General features: G+C 41.7%; 1 protein-coding gene across 5 annotated transcripts in view; it reads right to left on the bottom strand.

The window, feature by feature from the left end:
* MBD6 (methyl-CpG binding domain protein 6) overlaps window positions 1–22,781 on the bottom strand; it is a 153,619-nt gene that overhangs the window by 85,658 nt on the left and 45,180 nt on the right. For 4 of the 5 annotated variants that reach the window (XM_073613787.1, XM_073613790.1, XM_073613789.1 and 1 more), the window contains exons 2-5: window positions 19,070–19,258; window positions 15,983–16,119; window positions 12,518–12,620; window positions 2,328–2,496 (exon numbers count right to left, since the gene is read on the bottom strand). In XM_073613787.1, coding sequence (XP_073469888.1) covers window positions 2,328–2,496; window positions 12,518–12,620; window positions 15,983–16,095 — 385 coding nt within the window. In that variant the 5' untranslated portion in view covers window positions 16,096–16,119; window positions 19,070–19,258. Of the gene's footprint in view, window positions 1–2,327; window positions 2,497–12,517; window positions 12,621–15,982; window positions 16,120–19,069; window positions 19,259–19,476; window positions 19,751–22,781 lie in introns of those variants that run through there. The other variant, XM_073613788.1, reaches the window with a different exon arrangement.

A 22,781-nucleotide genomic window follows, 5' to 3' on the forward strand; every position in this document is an offset into this window, starting at 1 on the left:
TGTGAGTAATAGTGATGGTGTTGAGCTGTCAATATAGGAAATAAATTGTGTAAACCTATACAATAAAAAACAAGATATGCACAAAATACTTCATAAAAAAAGACAATATATATGCATTGCTTCTATAGTATCCATAAACTCATGTGCCAATAAAGTCACTAATAAAAGTATTGAAATAAATAAATTCCCAGTGTTGTCACTATGAATCCAAAAATGCAGCTGCAATAAAGTGCTCCAATTCTTCCACATTCCAAAAAGCGAATAAAAGTGATTGGTGTCTTCTTATATAGTGTGTATGACACCTCAGTACTCACACGCCTCTCACCTTACTGCTGTAAGGAAACAGCATTGGGCGCAGATAACTCTCCTAGGGGATCCTTGTGCCTCCACTTATCTCTGGGGATCTCTCTGCAATGGACGCAGCCCTTAGAACCGGACAGACGGCAACACCTCCTTAAAGGTGATCCTGGAGTTCAACCTGGTTTCCTCCACAATGGTGGTATATAAATAAAAGCGGCTCTGATAGTGTAATATAGTTTTTCAAGCAATATTTATTATAGAAACTGCGTGATTCTACTCACATTAAAAACGATTAGCAAGTTTTATAATCCCACAAGCTTGTAATCCTACGTCACTTCTGGTCTGTCGCCCAATTCCGACGCACATTGTCACGTTTCATGTTTCATCTGGAAATCCTGATGACGTCACGTGACATGTGGCGATACGCGCCGGGATTGGGCAAAAGAGAGACCGGAAGTGACGTAGGAGTACGAGCTCGCCGCTCGTAGGATTATATGTCTTGCGAATAGTTTTTAATGCGAGTAGAATCATGCCGTTTTTATAATAAATATTGCTTGAAAAAACTATATTACACTATCGGAGTCCCTTTTGTTTATATACCACCATCGTGGAGACCAGGTTGAACCCCAGGATCACTTTTAAGGAGGTATTGCCATCTATCCAGTTCTAAGAGCTGTGTCCATTGCAGAGAGATCCCCAGAGATAAGTGGAGGCACAAGGATCCTCTAGGAGAGTTATCTACACCCAATGCTGTTACCTTACAGCAGTAGACCCCTTTCACACACACAGGCGTTTTTCAGGCGCTTTTGGGCTAAATATAGTGCCTGAAAAACGGCTCCCCTGCAGTCTCAGTGTGAAAGCCCAAGTGCTTTCATAGCCGTAAGGAGCAGCTGTAAGGTGAGAGGCTTGTGAGCACTGAGGTGTTATACACACTATATAAGAAGAGACACCAATCACTTTTATTCACTTTTTTGGAACGTGGAAAAATTAGAGAACTTTACTGCAACAGGACTTTTGGATTCATAGTGACAACACTGGGACTTTATTTCAATACTTTTATTAGTCTCTTTATTGGCACTTCAGTTAATGGATATTATAGAAGCAATGCATATATATTTGTTTTTTTTTTATGAAGTATTTTGTGCATATCATGTTATTTATTGTATAGGTTTAAACAATTTATTTATTTCCTATATTGACAGCGCAACACTATCACTCACATGCCTTTGTAGGTTTGCAGTTGTGCCATACGCTTTCCATTTTCGGATGATGGATTGAACAGTGCTCTGTGGGATGTTCAAAGCTTGGGACTTTTTTTTTTGTAACCTAACCCTGCTTTAAATGTCTCCACAACTTTATCCCTGACCTGTCTGGTGTGTTCCTTGGCCTTCATGACGCGGTTTGTTCACTAAGGTTCTCTTACAAACCTCTGAGGGATTCACAGAACAGCTGTATTTATACTGAGAAATAAATTACACACAGGTGGACTCTATTTGCTAATTAGGTGACTTCTGAAGGCAAGTGGTTCCACTAGATTTTAGTTAGGGGTATCAGAGTAAAGGGGGCTGAATACAAATGCACACCACACTTTTCAGATATTTATTTGTAAAAAATTTTGAAAAACATTTATCATTTTCCTTCCACTTCACAATTACGTGCCACTTGTTGGTCTATCACATAAAATCAATTTATGTTTTTTCATTGTAACACAAAATGAGGAAAATTTCAAGGGGTATGAATACTTTTTCGAGGCGCTATATATACTGGAAATCTCTGGACATCATTTCTACTAATGTTTTACTGGTGGCGAATGAACAGCCACTGTGATAGATTGGTTGACTGGTTGCTGGAATCAGCTTCTATAAATAGTAGCTGCAGTCAGAGCTACACTGCGGTTTGGAGGAGATCTCCTCTATGATGCAGATGATGGCTAGGACAAATCTGAATGTGTGAACGGGTTTACACCTCATCTCATGTTTTCAATATAAGCTGGAAGACAAGTTGATAGAAACATAAGAAATACATACCAGCAGCTTGATTTTGTAGTGCAAGGGGAGTACTTTCAATGCTCTTGTACAAAGTAGCAAGGGCCACAATTTTCCTACGATGGTTGCAGAGTTTGGTCATGTCCTCCTCAGCTTTTACGTCTTCTGCGCTGCGCCTCTTCACCACTGCTCTAGGATCAAAGTTAAAAACCTGCGGGCAATAAAAAAGTCACCGTGTTTCTTTAACCTAACTGATGCAATGAATAAATTATAAATATTAAGTGAAAGCAAAACAGTAAGGATAGCAATGAAGAGACTAAAGGTAATAATGGATATTAATTACATTTTTAAGTTGAGGAAAGTATAGAAGCTGCCACTGCTGACCTCTACTTCTGAAAATGCTGACTGCCTGGCTATCACACTGATCCATGGCCCCTTTTATTTTTTGAGTCAAATGCCCTAAGTGTGCAAATAGACTTTACTTGCTGTATGTTTGCTTTGGTTCCATGACCTAAAGCAGGGGTCTCCAAAGCCGAAAAAAAATCAGTTATGTATAAATGAATTAATAAAATTTAAATAAATTAATATATTTTACAAGGGTCGTTTTTGCACATCTGTGTCCCTATCAGTCTTCCACACGTCTGTGTCCCCATCAGAGCCTTGCCATACGTCTGTGTCCCCCCATCAGAGCCTTTCCGCACTTGTGTCCCCAGCAGAGTCTCCCCATCATCCGTGTCCCCATAAGCAGAGTCTCCCCATCATCCGTGTCCCCATAAGCAGAGTCTCCCCATCATCCGTGTCCCCATAAGCAGAGTCTCCCCATCATCAGTGTCCCCAGCAGAGTCTCCTGTACATGTCTTCAGCACATTTATGCCCATTTGCCTCAAGCAGACTTCAACTCTCCTGCACCTCCCAACTCCTGCCCGCTGCTACACATGCAGAAGCATCAATACTAACAGCAGGGGGAGCCAGGAGGTGCCACGCTGATGACGTCACTGGTTGCTAGGACATCAGCGGTCCCAGCAGCCAATCCTCAGCACAGCGGCAGCATGGGAGGGTGTGGGGGGAGCTGCTTTGTTTGCGGGACCTGCCAGACATACTGCTGATAACAGCAGCTGCTTTTAAAAGGCAGCAGATCGGCAATGCTAGGTTGGCAGAGTCTGGGTGAGCTGCAGGCCCGACAAAACACACAAGCGGGCGGGGGTTTGGAGACCTAAAGTACTGAAACAGCCAAGCAACAAGAACTTTCAGATAAGGACCGAAATGGCAGTCTCCACTACATGCTTCCATTAAAGTGTCACTAAACCTACCTCATAAAAAAAACTATCAATAAATGGTGTATTACATGCTGTTTATATATAGCTCATTCATTTTCTGTAGTCTGCAAAAAAAACTTGGTTGATCCAGCTGTTCTCTATCTCTTCCTTATGCCTTCCCCATTCAGCTAGGGATTTTGCAGCTGTGGTGGTAACTCTGCACATGCTTAGATTTAAGAGAGTTTCTATGCTGATCATTTCCTCCCTATCACATCTGAGCAGCCCATAGTCACACATGAGGGCGTATACACAGTGGAAAATGACAACCCATTCCTTCCCTCCTCCTCCATGCTTACTAACCAGCCAAACACAAGAGGGGTGGGATATTACAGGTAGATTGATGGAGGCTTCACCTCCCTCTTATTCTAAAGACGCAGGCTGGAGGGGAGTGACAGCCTGTGACTGGCATAAATCCGCCCACACAATGTTATTGCCAAAAAATAATAAAGATTTGATTTCAAATATATATATTTATATGACAATAGTTTATTGATGTTAAAGTAGAACGATAGACAAAACTTTTTTTCCCCCCATTTTGGATAGAGCAATGGAGGACGATTATAACCCCTTTCAAATTTTCTCGCAATCTGTGTCCCATTGCGGAGATTTCCCTTCACTTCCTGTCCCATAGCCAAACAGGAAGTGAGAGGAAATCTCTGCAAATTAAGGGAATTCCTTGAAGACCCCCAGGTCACCAGAACTAGTGACCCCATTGGAGGAATTCCCCTCCATTACTTTTCTGGGATTTCAAAATTTGTGATTTTCTTTTGGTTTTACTTTCAATGATAAACAGGGCAAATAGAGATGGTACATCTCCCTAACAGGGGCATAGAGAGCAGTCCTCCTGCTTATTTTTCTCTACAGACAGGCTGGGAAAGAGCTGTGTCACGTGACAGCTGTATATTGATTAGGAAAAAAGGTACTTAGATTTTATTAAAGTAATTACAGTGCCATCATTCTAGGGCTGCAACTAACGATTATTTTCATAATTGATTAGTTGGCCGATTATTGTTTTGATTAAATCAATTCAACGGTTAATAACCTTAAAAAAAATGTGGTGTATCATTTAGTTAATATGTAAAGTTTTTTTTAAAAAGGGCAATTTATTCTAAAATATCTCTATGCAGTGGCAAATATAAATAACCAAATATATGGTTAGGTAGCAAAATATCTAATCCACTCTGTAACAGACAGAAGAGATATACTGTGTATACTATTAGAGAAGAGATATACTGTATATACTATTAGAGGAGATATACTGTATATATTATTAGAGGCGATATATACTGTATATACTATTAGAGGAGAGATATACTGTATATGTTATTAGTGGATATGAACTATTAAAGAGTGAATCTGGTGAATAGCATCAGACTCAGAGATCAAATTTTTTTATCAAAAAAAATTAAATTAAAACAAATATCTTCCTTAAAAAAAAAAAATGTCATTTTAAGAACGTACGTTTGATTTTCTAATTGTTAGTGGGGTCAAATCGATATTCATTTTCAACCACAGTGACGGGAAAATTTGGAAATAGAAAACTTCTTGGTCAAAGGAATTTTCAGACAGTGTATGTGGTTTACGTTCTGAAATTACAATTATTTTAAAAACGGAATGTTAAAAACAAGTGAAAATTTTAAACATTCTTTCATTCAGCGAATGTACAAAGATTTTTCGTCTGAATATTCTCGTCTGAAAATTGATCCGTGTGGCCAGCAAAAGGCTCGGGGCACACCTATGCAGTTTGCTTTTGATCTATTTCTGCAGTGCTTTTTGCTGTGCGTTTTGATTTTTGCACACTTGATTTTGTTCGAATTTGCGGTTTTGCTTTTTTTTGGGCCAATTTGTTGTTGGGCAGATTACAAAAACACAAACTGCTGCAAAAACACATTACATGCTTTTCTGCAGCTTCTTCATTGAAGTATATTGAACCAAAAAAGCACCGTATTGCTTTAAAGAAAAAGTCCCTGACCCTTTTGCAAATACGCAGCGGCTGAAAAAAGCCTAGATGTGAATGTGTCCCATAGGAAACCATGTAAATGAACTGTAGTGCGTTTCTGAGAAAGCACCAAAAAACAAACACATAAATGTGAACCAGGTCTAATGCCCTGTACACACGACCGGTTTTGCCGTCGGAATAAACTCTGAAGGTTTTTCCGACAGAATTCTGCTCAAGCTGTCTTGTACACACACGGTCACACCAAATTCCGACCGTCAAGAACGCAGTGATGTACAACATGTACGACGTCCCGTACTTGCTTCAGAGCATGTGTCATTTTTGGTACGTCGGAACAGCATACAGACGAGCCGTTTTCCTGATAGGAATTTGTTCCGTCGGAAAAACATAAAACATGTTCTCTAAGTCCGTCTGAATTTTGGACGTAAAAAGTCAGATGGGGCATACACACGGTCGGAATATACTATGAAAAGCTCCCATTTTTTTCTGTTGGAGATTCCGACCGTGTGTACAGTGCATAAGACGTTTAGTAACATAATGCGGTTAAAAAAAACTAAAATTAGCCCTTTATAATGCAAAAAAAAGCAGATAGTCACTACTGTAAGGGGTTCATTTTTTTTACTGTAGAACTGTGAAAGTAATATTTACATTATTATTTTTTGTACTTTTTGTACTATAAATGGCTCATTTTAGTTTTTTATTTAAAGATATGACACAGATACAAATATAATGATAGCTTCGCATTGCATTTAAACTGTAATGAACACGTCAAGTATAACAGTCAAAAACATAACAGTTACATGTGAGTGAAGGTTATTATTCAGTTAGACTGAGATACCACTCGCTGAAGTCTAATATAATGTAAACTTAAACATCTGTGCCTATCACTTTTTGTGTCTTTTTTGTTGAAATAGAGAAATAGTAAAGGTAGAAAGAGAAGACAGAGAAGAGAGAAAAAGAGAGAGGACGAGACCGAGAGAATGAGAGCTAGCAAAAAAAAATGAATCATACATACACATATATATATGTACATATATATATATATATATGTACATACATATGTATATATATATATATATATATATATATATATATATATATATATATATATATATACACACACACACACACATATATACATAATATCAACACCCCCCGGGGGGAGGTACAGTTGCCCCCGGGGAGCCAAATTCGGTAATGCAGAACTGTCGATGGGGATCCTAGACGATGGATCCTGACAAGTATTGGTGGAATTCGTCGGAGAAGCGAAAAAGGTTCCAATGAAACCATCTGGACTTATGTTCCTCCGACTTATCCCGCAACGCAGAGGTCAGATCCTCCATCTGTTTCACCCTTGCGAACCATTGGGTCACCGTTGGCGCAGACTGTTGCTTCCAAAGAGGTGAAATGCTAGCCCGAGCCGCATTAAGGAGATGTTTGAGGAGGGATTTGTGGTAACGTTTCCTTGACAGGGGAGTAAGGTTAAGAAGAACCGCAGCTGGATTATCCTGAAGGGAGATATCCGTGAGTTTGTGTATGAGCTTAAGCACCGGCTGCCAAAAAGTTTGGAGCACAGGGCAGTCCCAGAAAATATGTAATAGAGTGCCTGGGTGTAGGTTGCAGCGCCAGCAGCGGTCAGTTTGTACAGGAAATATCTTAGCTAGCACTGAAGGGGTTCTGTACCAGCGCGTCACTATTTTATATGCGGTCTCTTGGTATTTGCTGCACATAGAGGATTTCTGTGTGAAAAAGAGTATGCGTTCTTTTTGGGGTTCTGTGAAGGTGACTTGCAAGTCTCTCTCCCATTTTGCTAAGAATGGGGGATCTTCGGTGGCGTGAAGGTCCAACAGGGATTTGTAGGAGGTTGATAAAGACCTCCGGATCGGTCCCTCACCCAAGCAGAGTTCCTCAAAAGAGTGGAGCTTTCTGACAAAGTGGGTTGGTTTGGGAGTGAGCCAAGAAAGTGAAATAGTTGGTTGATCCTCCAGTGGTCTAATTGGAGTGGTGCCTGACCTGAGAGCAAGTTCTCCGTAGTTAGCCAACCAGAGGAACGCAGGAGCGTAGAGGCCCTCATGAGTCCCTGTGGGGCTTGCGATCGAAAGGACGGGTCAGTGAGGCCAGGTAGAAAATCCGGATGACCAATAAGTGGCATCAGTGGGGATGGAAAGTTTCCTAATGAGGCTAATCGGAAAAACCTCTTCAGTTCCATAAGACTTGGTCCAATCAGTGGGTGAGTAGTCAAGTGGGTGGCAGGAGTTTTCCCAGCCCAAGGTAGTCCCGCCAGTGGGGCTCTGGCTGCCTCCTGCTCCAGCAACACCCAGAGCTTCAAATCACTGTGACGGCACCAGTCCACGACCCTGGTCATATGTGCCGCAGTATAGTATAGAGCTGGATCTGGGAATCCGAGACCGCCTCTAATCTCTGGTCGTAATAGGAGGTTCTGCCGAGACGTGGATGGTTTCCACCCCAGATGAATCTGATGAATAATGAGCGAACGGCGTGAAAAAATGTTTGAGGTATCTTAACGGGCAGCGCCTGCAATAAGTACAGGAGTCTGGGCTAAACCTTCTGTTTTTAATGTGAATTGCTAGACCGGGTCAACTTGCTTTTTTTTGCAGGCTACCTGGTAAGTGTACTGGGAAATTTTCTGTTGTTTGTGACACTTATTTGCATCACTGCCGTCTAATATTTCGATCAAACATTTTCAATATTTAAAAAGACATATCAAGGAATAAGAGAACTAATTAATATTTTTTTTCTGCTTACCTATATCCGCATATTTTGTGACTTATAGTTGGACTGTTGCTTAAATGTGGAAATATTAAGTATTCACTGCAAATATTTTAAACTCCCCTTTCCCAGTGCCCACACTGTCCATCTCTACTGCAGTAAAGAGAAACCACTGGCTGAAGAATATGCATAATCCTACCACAAGGCTTCCTGGTAGCTCACTGCATGCCTTGGTTCAGTCTGACAACCCCTATATCATTACTGTGTCCTCTAGTGACGTTTGGGCTGGTGGGAGTAACCACCATAATGCTGGCCATACACTGCTGGATTTCTTCTGTTCATCCTCAGGGCTGATCGAAAAAAAAATCCAACAGATTCTTCCATCTTGATGGATGAATATGCTGCATTGCCAGTTATTGTGTTCTAACAGCCAGCTCCAATAGCTGTCAGAATACCAGAAACAGCATCTGCATCAGTGGGATGCAGCCACTATTCAGCCAATGATTTTTTCAGTTGAAGGATCTCAGGGGGAGAATGTTGACAGGGGCCACCTACAAAGAAAATGTCATCCAAGTTATCAGGAACGCGTTGTAGTTTGCTTAGCCAGCTTCCTGGAAGTGTGGAATTATGCAGATTCTTCATCTGTTGATTTCTCTATGGTACAGTAAAGATTTGTGCCACAAGAACTGAAAAAAGGAGAGTATTCAATATCCTCTTAGTAGGGAACACTTTATTTAACAAACTAATCTGAGAAGCATAGCTGTTTTAAAAGGGGAATTCAGTGCCTGTGTCATTGAAACCGCAACTTATGAGCTCACTGAATTATCTGGCAGATCAATAGGTATTTTTCTGCACTTGCAGCTCTTAAAATAAAAAACAAAAAAACATTAGAAAATACCCATATATAGTACAGTACAGATGTACTGCACATGTCGCTCCAACACACCTTGCCTATGGACATGTGTTGCAGTGCACGGTAATACACCATCATGCTTGGTATTCTGCATTTCAAAAAAATAGTACATGCATTATTTTTTGTAAAATTTGGTGCTTTAGACTGCCCATTCAAATGAAGGGGGTGCCTTAACACTTTACATAGTTAGTTTGGCTGAACAAAGACACAAAGTCCACCCAATTCAACCAATAAAAAAGGGAGAAAAAAAATATATAATTATATACATACATATATATACACACACACACACACACAATCCTATAACCACAGTTGATCCAAAGGAAGGCAAAAAAATTACAATAAAAGCATGATCCAAGTTGCTTCAGCAGGGGAAACAAAATCCTTCCTGATCCCCCAAGAGACAATCGGATGTTCCCTGGATCAACTTTACCTACTAATACTGACATATAATCACACACATAGGTTGGACTTGATGAACTTGTGTCTTTTTTCAACCTCACCTACTGTGTAACCTACAGTCATGGCCAAAAATATTGGCACCCCTGCGTTTCGGTCAGATAATGCACCACTTTGGCCAGAAAATTGTTAGGCAATCTCATGTGTCATTTGTTTGTATTGGTATGACACGAAAAAGTTTAGAAACAAAAGCCAAATCTGACATATTCCACGCAAAACTCCAAAAATTGACTGGACAAAATTATTGGCACCTTCTCAAAATTGTAAGAATTGCATTCCAAGTTTGACATGCTCCTGTAATTTGTAATTAAACTCACCTGTATCAATTAACAGGTGCTGACAATATAGAAATCAGACCGGCAACCAGTTAAAATGGTGAAAAATTTACTCAACCTTTCTGTTGTGTGTCCCTGTGTGCCACACGGAGCACGGAGAAGAGAAAGAGCAGCAAACAATAGTCTGAGGATTTGAGAACAAAAATTGTGGAAAAGCATGGACAATATCAAGGTTACAAGTCCATCTACGGAGATCTTAATGTTCCTGGGTCCACTGTGCGCAACATTGTCAAAAAGTTTACAGCCCATGGCGCTGTAGCTAATCTCCGTGGACGAAAGAGAAAAAATGATCAAAGATTGCAACAAAGGATTGTTCGAATGGTGGATAAAGAACCTCGATCAACTTCCAGACAAATTCAATCAGACCTTCAGGCACAGGGTACAACTGTGTCAGGTCACACTATACGCTGCCAACTGAATGAAAAAGGACGCTATAATAGGAGACCCAGGAGGACCCCACTGCTGACACAAACATGAAAAACCCAGATTGGAGTTTGACAAAACTTACCTGAGAAAGCCAAAATCTTTTTGTGAGAATGTGCTGTGGATAGATGAAACAAAATGACAGCTTTTGGGTAAAGCCCACCATTCCACTGTTTTCAGAAAAACGAATGAGGCCTTTAAAGAAAGGAATACAGTCCCTACAGTCAAACATGTTGGAGGTTCACTGATGTTTTGGGGTTGCTCTGCTGCTTCAGGCACTGGGTATCTTTACTGTGTGCATAGCATTATAAAATCTGAAGACTACCAAAGAATTCTGCGGTGCAATGTAGGGCCCAGTGTCAAAAAGTTGGGTCTCCGTCAGAGGTCATGGGTCTTACAATAGGGCACTGACCCAAAGCACACATCAAATAGTACTCAGAAAAGGTTTAGACCCCTTTCACACTGGCGTCAGTGGTAAAGTGGCGCTATTTTTAGCGCTGCTTTACCGTCGTTTTAGTTGCGCTATTCGGCTGCTAGTGGGGGCGGTTTTAACCCCCCCCCGCTAGCGCCCAAAAAGGGGGTTAAATCCGCCTGCAAAACACTGCTCCGTTTGCAGGAGCTATTTTTAATGCTATAGCGCCTGCAAAACGCTCCACTGTGAAAGGGGTCTTAAGACAAGGTGCTGGAGAGTACTGAAATGACCAGCAATGACTCCAGATCTAAATCCCATAGAGCACCTGTGGAGAGATCTCAAAACAGCAATTGGGAAAAGGAACCATTCCAGTCTGAGAGACCTGAAGCAGTTGGCGAAAGAAGAGTGATCCAAAATTCCAGTAAAGAGGTGTAAGAAACTCATTGGTGGTTACAGGAAGCGATTGAGTTATTTTCTCCAAGGGGTGGGCTATCAAATATTAAATTGAGGGTGCCAATAATTTTGTCCAGTCCATTTTTGAAACTTTGTGTGGAATGTGTCAGATTTGGCTTTTTGTTTCTCCACTTTTTTGTGTCATACCAATACAAACAAAAATAAACATGAGAATGCCTAAATACTTGTAATTGCAACAATTTTTCTGGGGCGAAGTGGTGCATTATCTGACAGAAATGCAGGGGTACCAATATTTTTGGCCATGACTGTAGAAATATTAGTATCTAGTTATATTATTAGGTGCATCTAGGAAAGAATCCAGGCCTTTCTTAAAACAATATACTGAGCTGGCCAGAACCAGCTTGAGGGAGTCTATTCCATATGTTCACAGCTCTTACTGTGAAGAAACATTTCTGTATTTGGAGATGAAATTTCTTTTCCTCCAGACATAAAGAGTGCCCCTGTGTCCTCTGTTATGACCTTAAAGCGAATGATTCAACACCAAGTTCACTATATGGACCACTTATGTATTTGTACATGTAGATCATATCCTCCTTTAATCTCCTCTTCTCAAGAGAGAATAAATTTAGCTCAGCCAATCTTTCCTCATAGCTGAGCTCCTCCATGCCTCTTATCAGTTTGGTTGCCCTTCTCTGCACTTTCTCCAGTTCCCCGATATCCTTTTTATGAACTGGTGCCCAAAGCTAAACTGCATATTCCAGATGAAGTCTTACTAATGATTTGTAGGGGTAAAAGAATGTTTCTCTCTACAGTCCATACCTCTCAAAACAAAAAAGTATTTTGCTCACTTTGGAAACTGCAGATTGGCATTGCATGCTATTATTAAGCTTATGACAAGGAAAGGCTGGTATGGATAGCTAGCATGTAGAAACCAGCTCGAGCAGCGATGAAGCAAGAAATCTTGATTAAACAGAAATTGAAGAAACAAATAAAAAAGCTAGAGCAGAGCTGAAGAAAACGCATCCATCATCTCAGGACGCTATAAAAAAAAAAAAAAAAACACGATGGGTGGAGGGGGTTATCCTGGGCTGGCACATTGATTTTTTTCCTTTGCCAGTGTCCAGTCCTCCAGTAGCAGAAGTATAACATGACAGTATACAATTTCCTATGACCCTCATTGGACGAGAAAGAAATAAGATTTGTCTTTTCTTACTACAATTCTGTTTCCAGTAAAACCTAGAATGAGCAATGGAGAAAATAAGATAACACTCACCTTGTAGATGTTAAGGGGACACTCCAACCCACACTTACAGGTTCCATCCGTTACTAGGTAGGTCTTCAACTGATCCATAGAGGCAAGAACTGTACCACTTGGACTATAAGACAGATATTTTTTTTAAATCAACAAATGAAAGGCCAAATGTAATATTACATCTATAGGTCAACTAAAAATGTAAACAAAATGCTTATAAAGTGCCCAAACTACCACACTGCATTTTCTACCAGGTTTAATCATTTCCAAGATGTGACTATATATCAAATATCAGGTATCATCAATAAGGTAATAGAAAAAACTTAACATTACTATTATTGGCACAGAATGGCACGTTAAGTCTGTTAGTTTTCATTTACTACATATTTTTATAGTAGTATTAAACAGGATTTTTGACTCGCCACTAAAACCTGTTTCTTGAAGTATAGGAAATGAGCCCTTTATTCTTTAGTTTTTATTATAAAGCATTGCGCAAACTGTTGAAGCTGTATAAATTCTGTGTAATAATAACTGTGGGTTATCTGCAGCGCCCTTCAGATGATGGATCAAAAAAAAAAAAAGCAATCCACTTGATAACCTTACTGCAGCAATGCAAAATACCTGGTTTTCTCCTGTCGCTTGAGAATATATTATATATATAAAAATATATAAAATATTAATATGTATATTATATTACCCTCTCCTGAGACTATTTGCGATACATGCTACAGCGTTGGGGTTTTGGAGACTCGATCCTGTCGTGGTTGATGGCCCTCTACTCAACCCCCTCTGCCTCAGTCTGCTATGCTGGTTGCCTTTCAGCCTCCTTTCCCATCTCCAGGGGAACGAGGCAAGGATGCCCTCTGTCCCTGGTCCTTTTTGTTCTTGCCCTCGAACCGCTGGCTATTGCCCTTAGGGCAGACCCCAACATCAAGGGCATCCCCTATACGGGCAATTGCTATAAACTGAACATGTTCACAGACGATGCCCTCCTGACCCTCACCAAGTCTATCATCCCGAACCTCCAGGCCCTTCTAACCCGCTTTGCTGTTATTTCAGGCCTCCAAATCAACCCATGCAAAACAACCGCCCTGAACATTACTCTCCCAGGTTCCCTAGCCTCGCATCTCCAATCTTCCTTCCCCTACTGCTGGGTAAGCTCCTCAGTGGACTACTTGGGCATCAAGTTGACCCCCTCTTATGCTTCTCCAACTACTACCCACTTTTGCGCACTATCACAGCTCTCATGGCGATTCCCCACCTTATCCAGGATTGGCCGTATCCACGCGGTCAAAATGACCATCCTCCCAAAGATTATTTAATTTTTTCGGACTCTTCCTGTCTGGGTCCCTGCTTTCTATCTGCGGCTACTCCAGAACAGACATTCACCTTTATCTGGGCACATAAGCGCCCCAGAGTTTCCCGCTCTTACCTCATAGGTTACGGGGTGGGCTGGGCATTCCGGACATTGCAAAATATTATCAGGCAGCTCATATTTCCCAACTCTCCATGCTCCATCTGACATCCCCCTATGGGTTCTTCTGAAGGTGCCCAAATGCGACCTCCTTCTGCCAGCCCCCTCATGATACACAGTCTGAAATTATGGGACTCGATACGGTACTCGGGCAAACTTATGTTCCCATTCCTGCCGCTACTTCCCCTCTTGAGTACCCCTATGTTCCCACCTGGCTTGGAACAACCCCACATTTTCTTGCGCTTTCCCCACATGATCCTCAATCCAAGACAGCCATGAAGCTCCGCCAGCTGAACTCTTCCGTTACATTCAGCTGCGACACTGGATAACTTCCCTCCGGCGCCTTGGCTCCCTTCCATATCAAATGACTGCCTTTGAGCACAGCTGCCAGCATTGCCCAGGCGCTCGCGGCACCATCTCCACGATCTACTCCTTGCTAACCGCCGGCGGCACTCCCACTACCCTTTCTTATGTGTTTAAATGGGAATGTGACCTGCCCCCCATAGATCTTGTGGACTGGAGTAAGACCTGGTCCAGCATAGCAAAGTGCTCTTTTAACACTGCCACGTTGGAGGCAGCCTATAAGGTCCTCCTGCACTGGTACTGGGTCCCAGCCCTTATCGCCAAGTCAAACCCAACATGCAATGACAGATGCTTCCGGGGGGATGTGGCCAGTGAGGAACTGCACACATGGTGGTCTTGCCCCCGTCCTGTAGGATTCTGGTCAAGGGTTTTTGGCCCACTTTCCTCCCTATTTCATGTACCCTTCCACAAGCACCCCATATTTGCATTACTCTATTGCCCGATCCCAGGCCTTTTCTCTCACCAGCAGAAGCTAGCCACATACCTATTTATCGCAGCCAAACGAACAATAGCAAGGGCCTGGAAAAAGCCGTCTGTTTCATTTTTGGAGGTAAAGAATACCTTGAGGACCCTTATGATTCATGAAAAAATGTCCAACGTCCTCCACGACTCCCATGCCAAATTTCTTAAGGTGTGGGCCCCATGGTGGTCCTACTCATTCCCTACTATACATCCGACTATTCTAGGACCCCCAGCCTTGGCTTGCGGGTCGGTGTCAGTTTATAATCTATACCCTCAAAATATGTTTTATTATATGTATTTTCACGTGAACTTCTACCTTATGTTTCATGTCCATATCCCCTGCGTGGGAATTTGCTATCTGGTTTCCCCCATGTTTGAGAGCATTTTGCAAGACAAGCAAAATTTTTAAATACATTTCGACTTGATATACAAGCGATGTCTTGATATACAAGTAGTGTCATGTCACAACAGAGTATAAAAGAGAAGAGAGACGCCTCTAAGTGTAGCAATATGGTTACAATTAATGAAGGTACAACATTTAGCAACTTACATGGTTGATGATTAAAACAGGCACATCCAAATATGCAGGCATCCGAGGTAAAGCGGTCCACATAGACCATCCTCCGCACCGCCATCGTCATCCCTTCCATGCTGCACTCCAGAAGTCACAGAGCACGCGCGCGCCCACAATGCCGCTTCTTAAAGGGGGTGTATCTGTACACCCATTTACCCAGCTGTGCCATTGTGCCGTCATATATCGTCGTGCGCTGCTCGGTATGTGGTTAAAGAACAGAGCTCCAGACCACAGACCTGGACCTGTATAGTACCCTGCTGTTAAGTCAACACGATACACCATGTGCCAAGGTGGCTAGCTGGGAGTGGGAGGGGTTATAAAAGGGATGTCCCTGCAGGTCTCTTTGTTGTCCAATCACCTTAAGGTAGATGCATATAACCCATGATAAAGACTAAAGATCCTTTGTCCTGTACTGTATGACTAAGAAATTACTATTTTGCATATGCATTTACACATTAATTGAAATGCAAAATATTGTAAATTTGCATTCAGGTATTTTACATTTTTTAAATGAATATTTCTGAATATATTGACTGTACACAAACAAACACTAATGAGGTTGATATTGCTTCAACACTAACAAAAAAAAAAAATTATATATATTTTGTCTTGCCTTATGTAAACCACAGTGCCTGGCTCCACCCTCCTTTGCCAGCCAATAGGCACCTGGACCACTGGGACCCCTCCATAGTTATCTCCTCCTCCACTTTCACTGCCGCCATTCATTTTGTTCTCTCCTCTTTCTTGTACCTGTAGGGACAGGATGGCACAAAAAACATTACTTTAGACAGTTTTATAGTAAACGGTACTATTCCAATATAGCACACATATTGTGTAATCTATAAAATAACTTCAAAAAAAGATACATCCGCCCAAATCTGGTATTTTCGTTTTTAAAAAGTGCTGGAGAGCTAAACCACCCAATGTTTTTTTTAGACTTTTCAGGGACTCAAGTTGAAGGATGTGCTCCAGATTTGGGTGAGTTTTCAGATGTCCACATTTGCTGCAGCCATTATGACAGTCTTCCCTTCTTTGTGTTGGACTTTAATTTGAGGGAACTGCTGGGGAAGGTGGGTGGGGACCCTGAAAACATCAAAACCTGATACAGTTGTGCTCATAAGTGTACATACCCTGGCAGAACTTATTATTTCTTGGCCATTTTTCAGAGAATATGAATGATAACACAAAAACATTTCTTTCGCTCATGGTTAGTGTTTGGCTGAAGCCATTTATTATCAATCAACTATTTTTACTCTTTTTAAATCATAATGACAACAGAAACTACTCAAATGACCCTGATGATTTTGGCCTGAAAACATACAAACAAGTAGACACAAAGGGGTTTGAATGGATATTAAAAGGTAACCATCCTCACCTGTGATCTGTTTGCTTGCAATTAGTGTGTGTGTATAAAAGGTCAATGAGTTTCTGGACTCCTGACAGACCCTTGCATCTTTTATCCAGTGCCGCACTGACGTTTCTGGATTCTGAGTTATGGGGAAAGCAAAATAACTGTCATCAAAGGATCTGCAGGACAAAAAGGTAGTCGAACTGTATAAAACAGGAAAGGGATATAAAAAGATATCCAAGGAATTGAGAATGCCAATCAGCAGTGTTCAAACTCTAATCAAGAAGTGGAAAATGAGGGGCTCTGTTGAAACCAAACCACGGTCAGGTAGACCAACTGAAATTTCAGCCACAACTGCCAGGAAAATTGTTCAGGATGGAAAGAAAAACCCACAAATAACTTCAGGACTATAAGGACGCACTTGAAGAAAGATGGGCTGCATGGTCGAGTCGCCAGAAGGAAGCCATTACTATGCAAATGTCACAAATGATCCCACTTACAATACGTCAAACAGCACAGAGACAAGCTTCAAACCTTCTGGCACAAAGTCATTTGGAGTGAGGAGACCAAAATTGAGCTTTTTGGCCATAACCATAAACGTCACATTTGGAGAGGAGTCAACAAGGCCTATGATAAAAGGTACACCATTCCTACTGTGAAACACGGAGGTGGATCGCTGATGTTTTGGGGATGTGTGAGCTACAAAAAGGCACAGGAAATTTGGTCAAAATTGATGACAAGATGAATACAGTTTGTTATCAAAAAATACTGGAGGAACATTTGCATTCATCAGCCAGGAAGCTGCGCTTGGGACGTATTTGGACATTCCAACATGACAATGATCCAAAACACAAGGCCAAATAGACTTGTCATTGGCTACAGCAGAATAAAGTGAAGGTTCTGGAGTGGCCATCTCAGTCTCCTGACCTCAATATCATTGAGTCACTCTGGCGAGATCTCGAACGTGCAGTTCATGCGAGACAGCCCAAGAATTTACAGGAACTGGAGGCTTTTTGCCAAGAGGAATGGGCAGCTTTATCATCTGAGAAAATAAAGAGCCTCATCCACAAACGCCACAAAAGACTTCAAGCTGTCATTGATGTTAAAGGGGGCAATACACAGTATTAAGAACTGGAGTATGTAAACTTTTGATCAGGGTCATTTGGGTAGTTTCTGCTGTGATTGGGATTTAAAAAGAGTAAACACAGTTGATTGATCATAAATGGCCTCAGCCAAACACTAACCATTAATGAAAGAAATCTTTTTGTGTTATCATTCATATTCTCTGAAAAATGGCCAAGAAATTATAAATTCTGCCAGGGTATGTAAACTTATGAGCACAATTGTACCTAAACGACCCGGCCATCTACAATTTAAAGGTACGTGTATGCCTATAGAAAATAGGCAAAATAATTTAAAGTTACACTTTCATGAGAAAAAGCTAAGAAAGTATACTTCTAATCTCCTTCAAAAAATCCTGGTTACCTGACTATAATACCGATACACCCTGGCTAAAATATTTGGTCACAGGCCCTTGACAAGTATGCATATCAGAAAAGTCACAATAAAGTCAAGACTTCTTATCTGCATACTTGTTCTGTGTCACTGGCTAAAAGGGTTGAAGTCAGAGCATCAGCCAGGTAAACTACGTTTCACAGAATGAGAGCAAATAAAACTATTACTATTTCTATGAGTTAAAGCGGAGTTCCACCCAAAAGTGGAACTTCCACTCATTTGTCTCCTCTCCCCCTCTGGTGCCACAATTGGCACCTTTCGGTGGGGACAGGTATCCTGTTCCCATTTGCGTGAGTCCGTGCCGCGGCCCATGTCGTCACCGCGGGGCCCCCTTCTCCTCCTCCCCATCGCCAGTAGAAGAGAAGAGCAGGGCCTCACGCATGCAAAGTAGGGTTCCAGGCATGAAGCCGTAAGGCTACACTGCTGGGATCCCTTACCCGCAATGGTGGTGGCAGCACCCAACAGCTGATGGAAACAGCTGCGGTGCCGACATCGCTGGACTTCAGGACAGGTAAGTGTCCGATTATTAAAAGCCAGCAGCTGCAGTATGTGTAGCTGCTGGCTTTTATTTATTTATTTTTGTGGGCGGACCTCCGTAAAGAAGTAACTTATTGAAAATACTCAGTGGTTACTGAAACAATATTTACTGATGGATGCAACTTTCTGTTTGCCATCAGTTTTAGCTGTGCTTTAGCTATCTAAAGCTGGAATTAATTTGGCCTGTGCAGTCCAGTTATGGAGAATGGCTTGCTTTCTGTTAGCGCCATTTTCAACATCTCAGTATCTGATGACTGTAAGTGTCATTGCAACCATGAAAGTTCCAGGTGTTCAAAGTACCTGCTCATCGCGGCACAGTATAGGCGTTAGGTCTGTGTGCGATCCTCACGGCCCAACATGGTGTAGTCACAGCGTGTCAGGTTCCCGTGGTGGGAAGAGGCAGAGTTGATTGGTAATCACTGACTCTTTGAGTATTCCTTTGGAGCTCTGAGAGATCGATCTACAGAGATTGCTAGGGATCCATCTTGTCTGCAAAAAAAGAAAATAGAGCATGTTACCTGATTAAATTAAGTGCGTTAGTCCAATTCAATTACAAAATACATTTAAATGAGACTTTAACTAAGTTACAAGTGGAAAGTACAGAGTCAGTAACGTTAAGAGAAGGCCAAGATCGTATACAAAGGAGGCAAACCAAACGTTATTATGATAGGGTCACTGTCCTTTACCCAAACAGGAAAATGGCATACATTTTATGTAATACATCCTGGATTGGCTGATGTACTTTCCGGAACGCTGACAAATGTCTGATGTGAAAGCCTGGGGCACCAGATGTTCAAAGGCAGGTGTAATGGGACTGAGTTCTTCTCATAACTGGTTCACTGGGCAACTCAACAGTAAAGTTTACAAACATAACAAATTAAAAATGAGATTGAGGTCCCGCTTCTCTGTGTTCACACAACGCAATTTAACCCGCTAGTGAACCATCCTGTTTGCAAAAACGAGCTGTCAACTTTCAGGAATCGATTTGGACCCCTCAGTGCAGATACTGCTGCATCTAAAAAAACAGAACAAAAAAAAAAAAAAAAAAAAATATATATATATATATATGATACCGACCATCCACAACCTGATATTTCATAAAATTCCTTTCAATCTGTCCATTAAAGCTTTGCTTCAGCCACATATTTCTCCAACAATATTTATCCAGAGCATTTATGTTTTTTCTAGTTACATACTGGTAGCTAGCTGTACAAGACTGATCCTTTTGCTTTTACAAATAATACAATGTCTATGAAAAAATGTATGCGTTATTGGGCATTATTACGGGCCATGTGACACACTCGGCATCAGTCAGAATTATAGTCTGCCAGACAGAGGTAGAATGGATAGTTAACCCTCTTCTACACCCACCAGGCTGATTACTGACAGGTCTCCATTAAGTTCCCCCGTAAGACAGGCTGGACTCAGGGAGGGCGCTCCGGCCAGCGGCAGCTGCCATATTGGTGGCGATTCTGATAAGACTGTAAGGTGTCTGTGTCAGTGTGCTCTGTGCCTGTATAGACAGACAGGACAGGGAGTGGATGGGGGAAGGAAAAGATCATCCTCTACATTCTCTCGCCTCCAACCAGATGAAATAACCGGGACAAAGAGCCTGCCAGCCAGTAAATTGATATTTATTACCCTCAGGAAGAATAGCAGTCATTCCCACAAGACAGAAAAGGGCATATACAGGAGGAGTCTGGAAGCAATGGGGGGGTCAGCCAGAATTAACCCCTTAACACCCAACTGAATTTATTACCCTTCATTATGTACAGATAGATCAAGGCTTGAATCATGGATATCAGAAGGCCCACCAAAACACAGGCACTGCCAATTTATTTCCATCACCCCCGTCAGCAATGTCCTAGCTCTAAAATCACGTATTACCTGAATTTCTTTTAGGATAGATCATACTAATGCATTAAGCCCTTGTTCACATTGGAGGGCCTTAGATTGCAATTTGACAAGTCAAATCGCATGACAAGTCGCACCCTATTGTCGGCAATGGCCATGTTCAAACCGCTGCGACGCCGACTTTGCGATGCCGCATTAATTTGAAAAAATAGCTCCTGCACTACTTTTGGCAATTTCGGGTGCAACTTGCATAGACATCTGTGCATGAAGCCGCACAGATGTCTTCAAAGTCACACTGACATGCAGCTTTGGAATCATGCGATTTCAGATGAAGTCCCGTGATTTCAAATCGGCATTCAATGTGAACAAGGGCTTATGGGTGAATGTTCATAACAGCTATATTTTTCATGAGCCGTCTAAGGAAACTCATACACTTGGGGCACAGGATAGGAATTTCCGCACTCAAGGCCAGTGCATGCTGGGAGCAGGTAGAAGCAGGGTTTTCCATCCCTTAACTTGTTACACTTGTATGAATGGCTTTACTGGCTAAAGAAGTGGTCATGCTTTGCTTTCTCCCTTTCCAAACTTTGAAGCTAAGCTGGATACACACTAAACAATTTTCTGTAGATTTTTTCCTTCAGATTTACCGAAACCATATAATATGAGGTCAAACCTTAAGAGTTTCAATTTGTATGCAATCAGGCAGGCCCTTTCACTACATGGTTTTGGTAAATCTAAAGTAAATCTGATAACAAAAGTTGCATAGTGTGTATGGGGTCTAAAGCTGAACACCTTGGTAAAGAATCTGTCCCTGCCTGTAAGGGGACAGTAAAAAAAAAACAAACAAAAAAAAAAAAAAAACATAATGCATCCTCTCATCAGCAAGCTCTCTGTGTTAGACTGACAGCACCGAGCAGTGCAGAAGATTCCTGATTGGATTATTCTTCCAGATAGATTCCTGCTGTGTGAGGGATCACAAAAAAGATAACAAAAGACGGTTGATGTAATATTTGAAATATATAAACTTTTTTTATGAACAAATAACTGTAAAGAAAAAAAAAAAATGCAGTTCTTTGTTCTGCTTAAACTAAAGGCAAAACTTTTTTTTTTTTTTTGGTTTGGATAGAGTGGAGAGGGATCAGAACACCCGTCATCAAAAGTGGGATCATCAAAAGTGAAATTAAAGGAAAATGTCCGTCCCCCTCCTCCGTCCCCCCCCCCCCCCCACTGCCTTCCAGGAGACACACAGGTCTCAGGAGACAGCAGGGACCACTCACAATGGGCAGTGAGATTTGCACATGTGCAGTAGAGAACCAGGCTGTGAAGCCACAAGGCTTCACTTCTTGATTCCCTGAATGAAAACGCCGGCGCCTCCACCTGGAGCCGAGGAACAGGTCGGCTTCGGGTGAGAACATTGCAGGCGCCCTGGACGGGTAAGTGTCCTTATTTTAAAAGTCAGCAGCTACAGTATTTGTAGCTGCTGACTAGCGCTGCACGATTCTGGCCAAAATGAGAAACACGATTTTTTTGCTTAGAATAAAAAGATCACGATTCTCTCACGATTCTCGCGATGTAAAATCTTTCACATTATACAAAAAAAAAAAAAAAAAAGAAGAAGAAGAATGGGCTAACTTTACTGGTTAGTTTTTTTTTTTTTTTAATTCATTAAATCATTTTTTTTAAAAAAATTGCATTTGAAAGACCGCTGCACAAATGCAGTGTGACATAAAATATTGCAACAACCACCATTTTATTCTCTAGGGTGTCTACTTTATATATATATGTTCCTAAGTTATTTTCTAGCGAAAAAAAAAAAAAAATGATTTTAATAGCGGAGTTCCACCCAAAAGTGGAACTTCCGCTCATCTGATTCCTCCCCCCGTCCGGTGCCACAACTGGCACCTTTCAGTGGGGAGGGGGGTGTAGATACCTGTCTACTATAGGTATTTGCACCCACTTCCTGGAATAGACTCCTCAGGAGTCACGCCCCCTCCCGCACCCCCCGCTGTCTCCTGGGAAACACACAGGTCCCAGGAGATAGCGGGGACCACTTAGGACCCGCAGCACGACTCGCGCATGCGCAGTAGGGAACCGGGAAGTGAGGCCGCAACGCTTCACTTCCTGATTCCCTCACAGAGAATGGCGGCGGCAGCAGCCG

This window comes from Aquarana catesbeiana, linkage group LG02, assembly GCF_042186555.1.
Source record: "Aquarana catesbeiana isolate 2022-GZ linkage group LG02, ASM4218655v1, whole genome shotgun sequence".
NCBI classification, from domain to species: domain Eukaryota; kingdom Metazoa; phylum Chordata; class Amphibia; order Anura; family Ranidae; genus Aquarana; species Aquarana catesbeiana.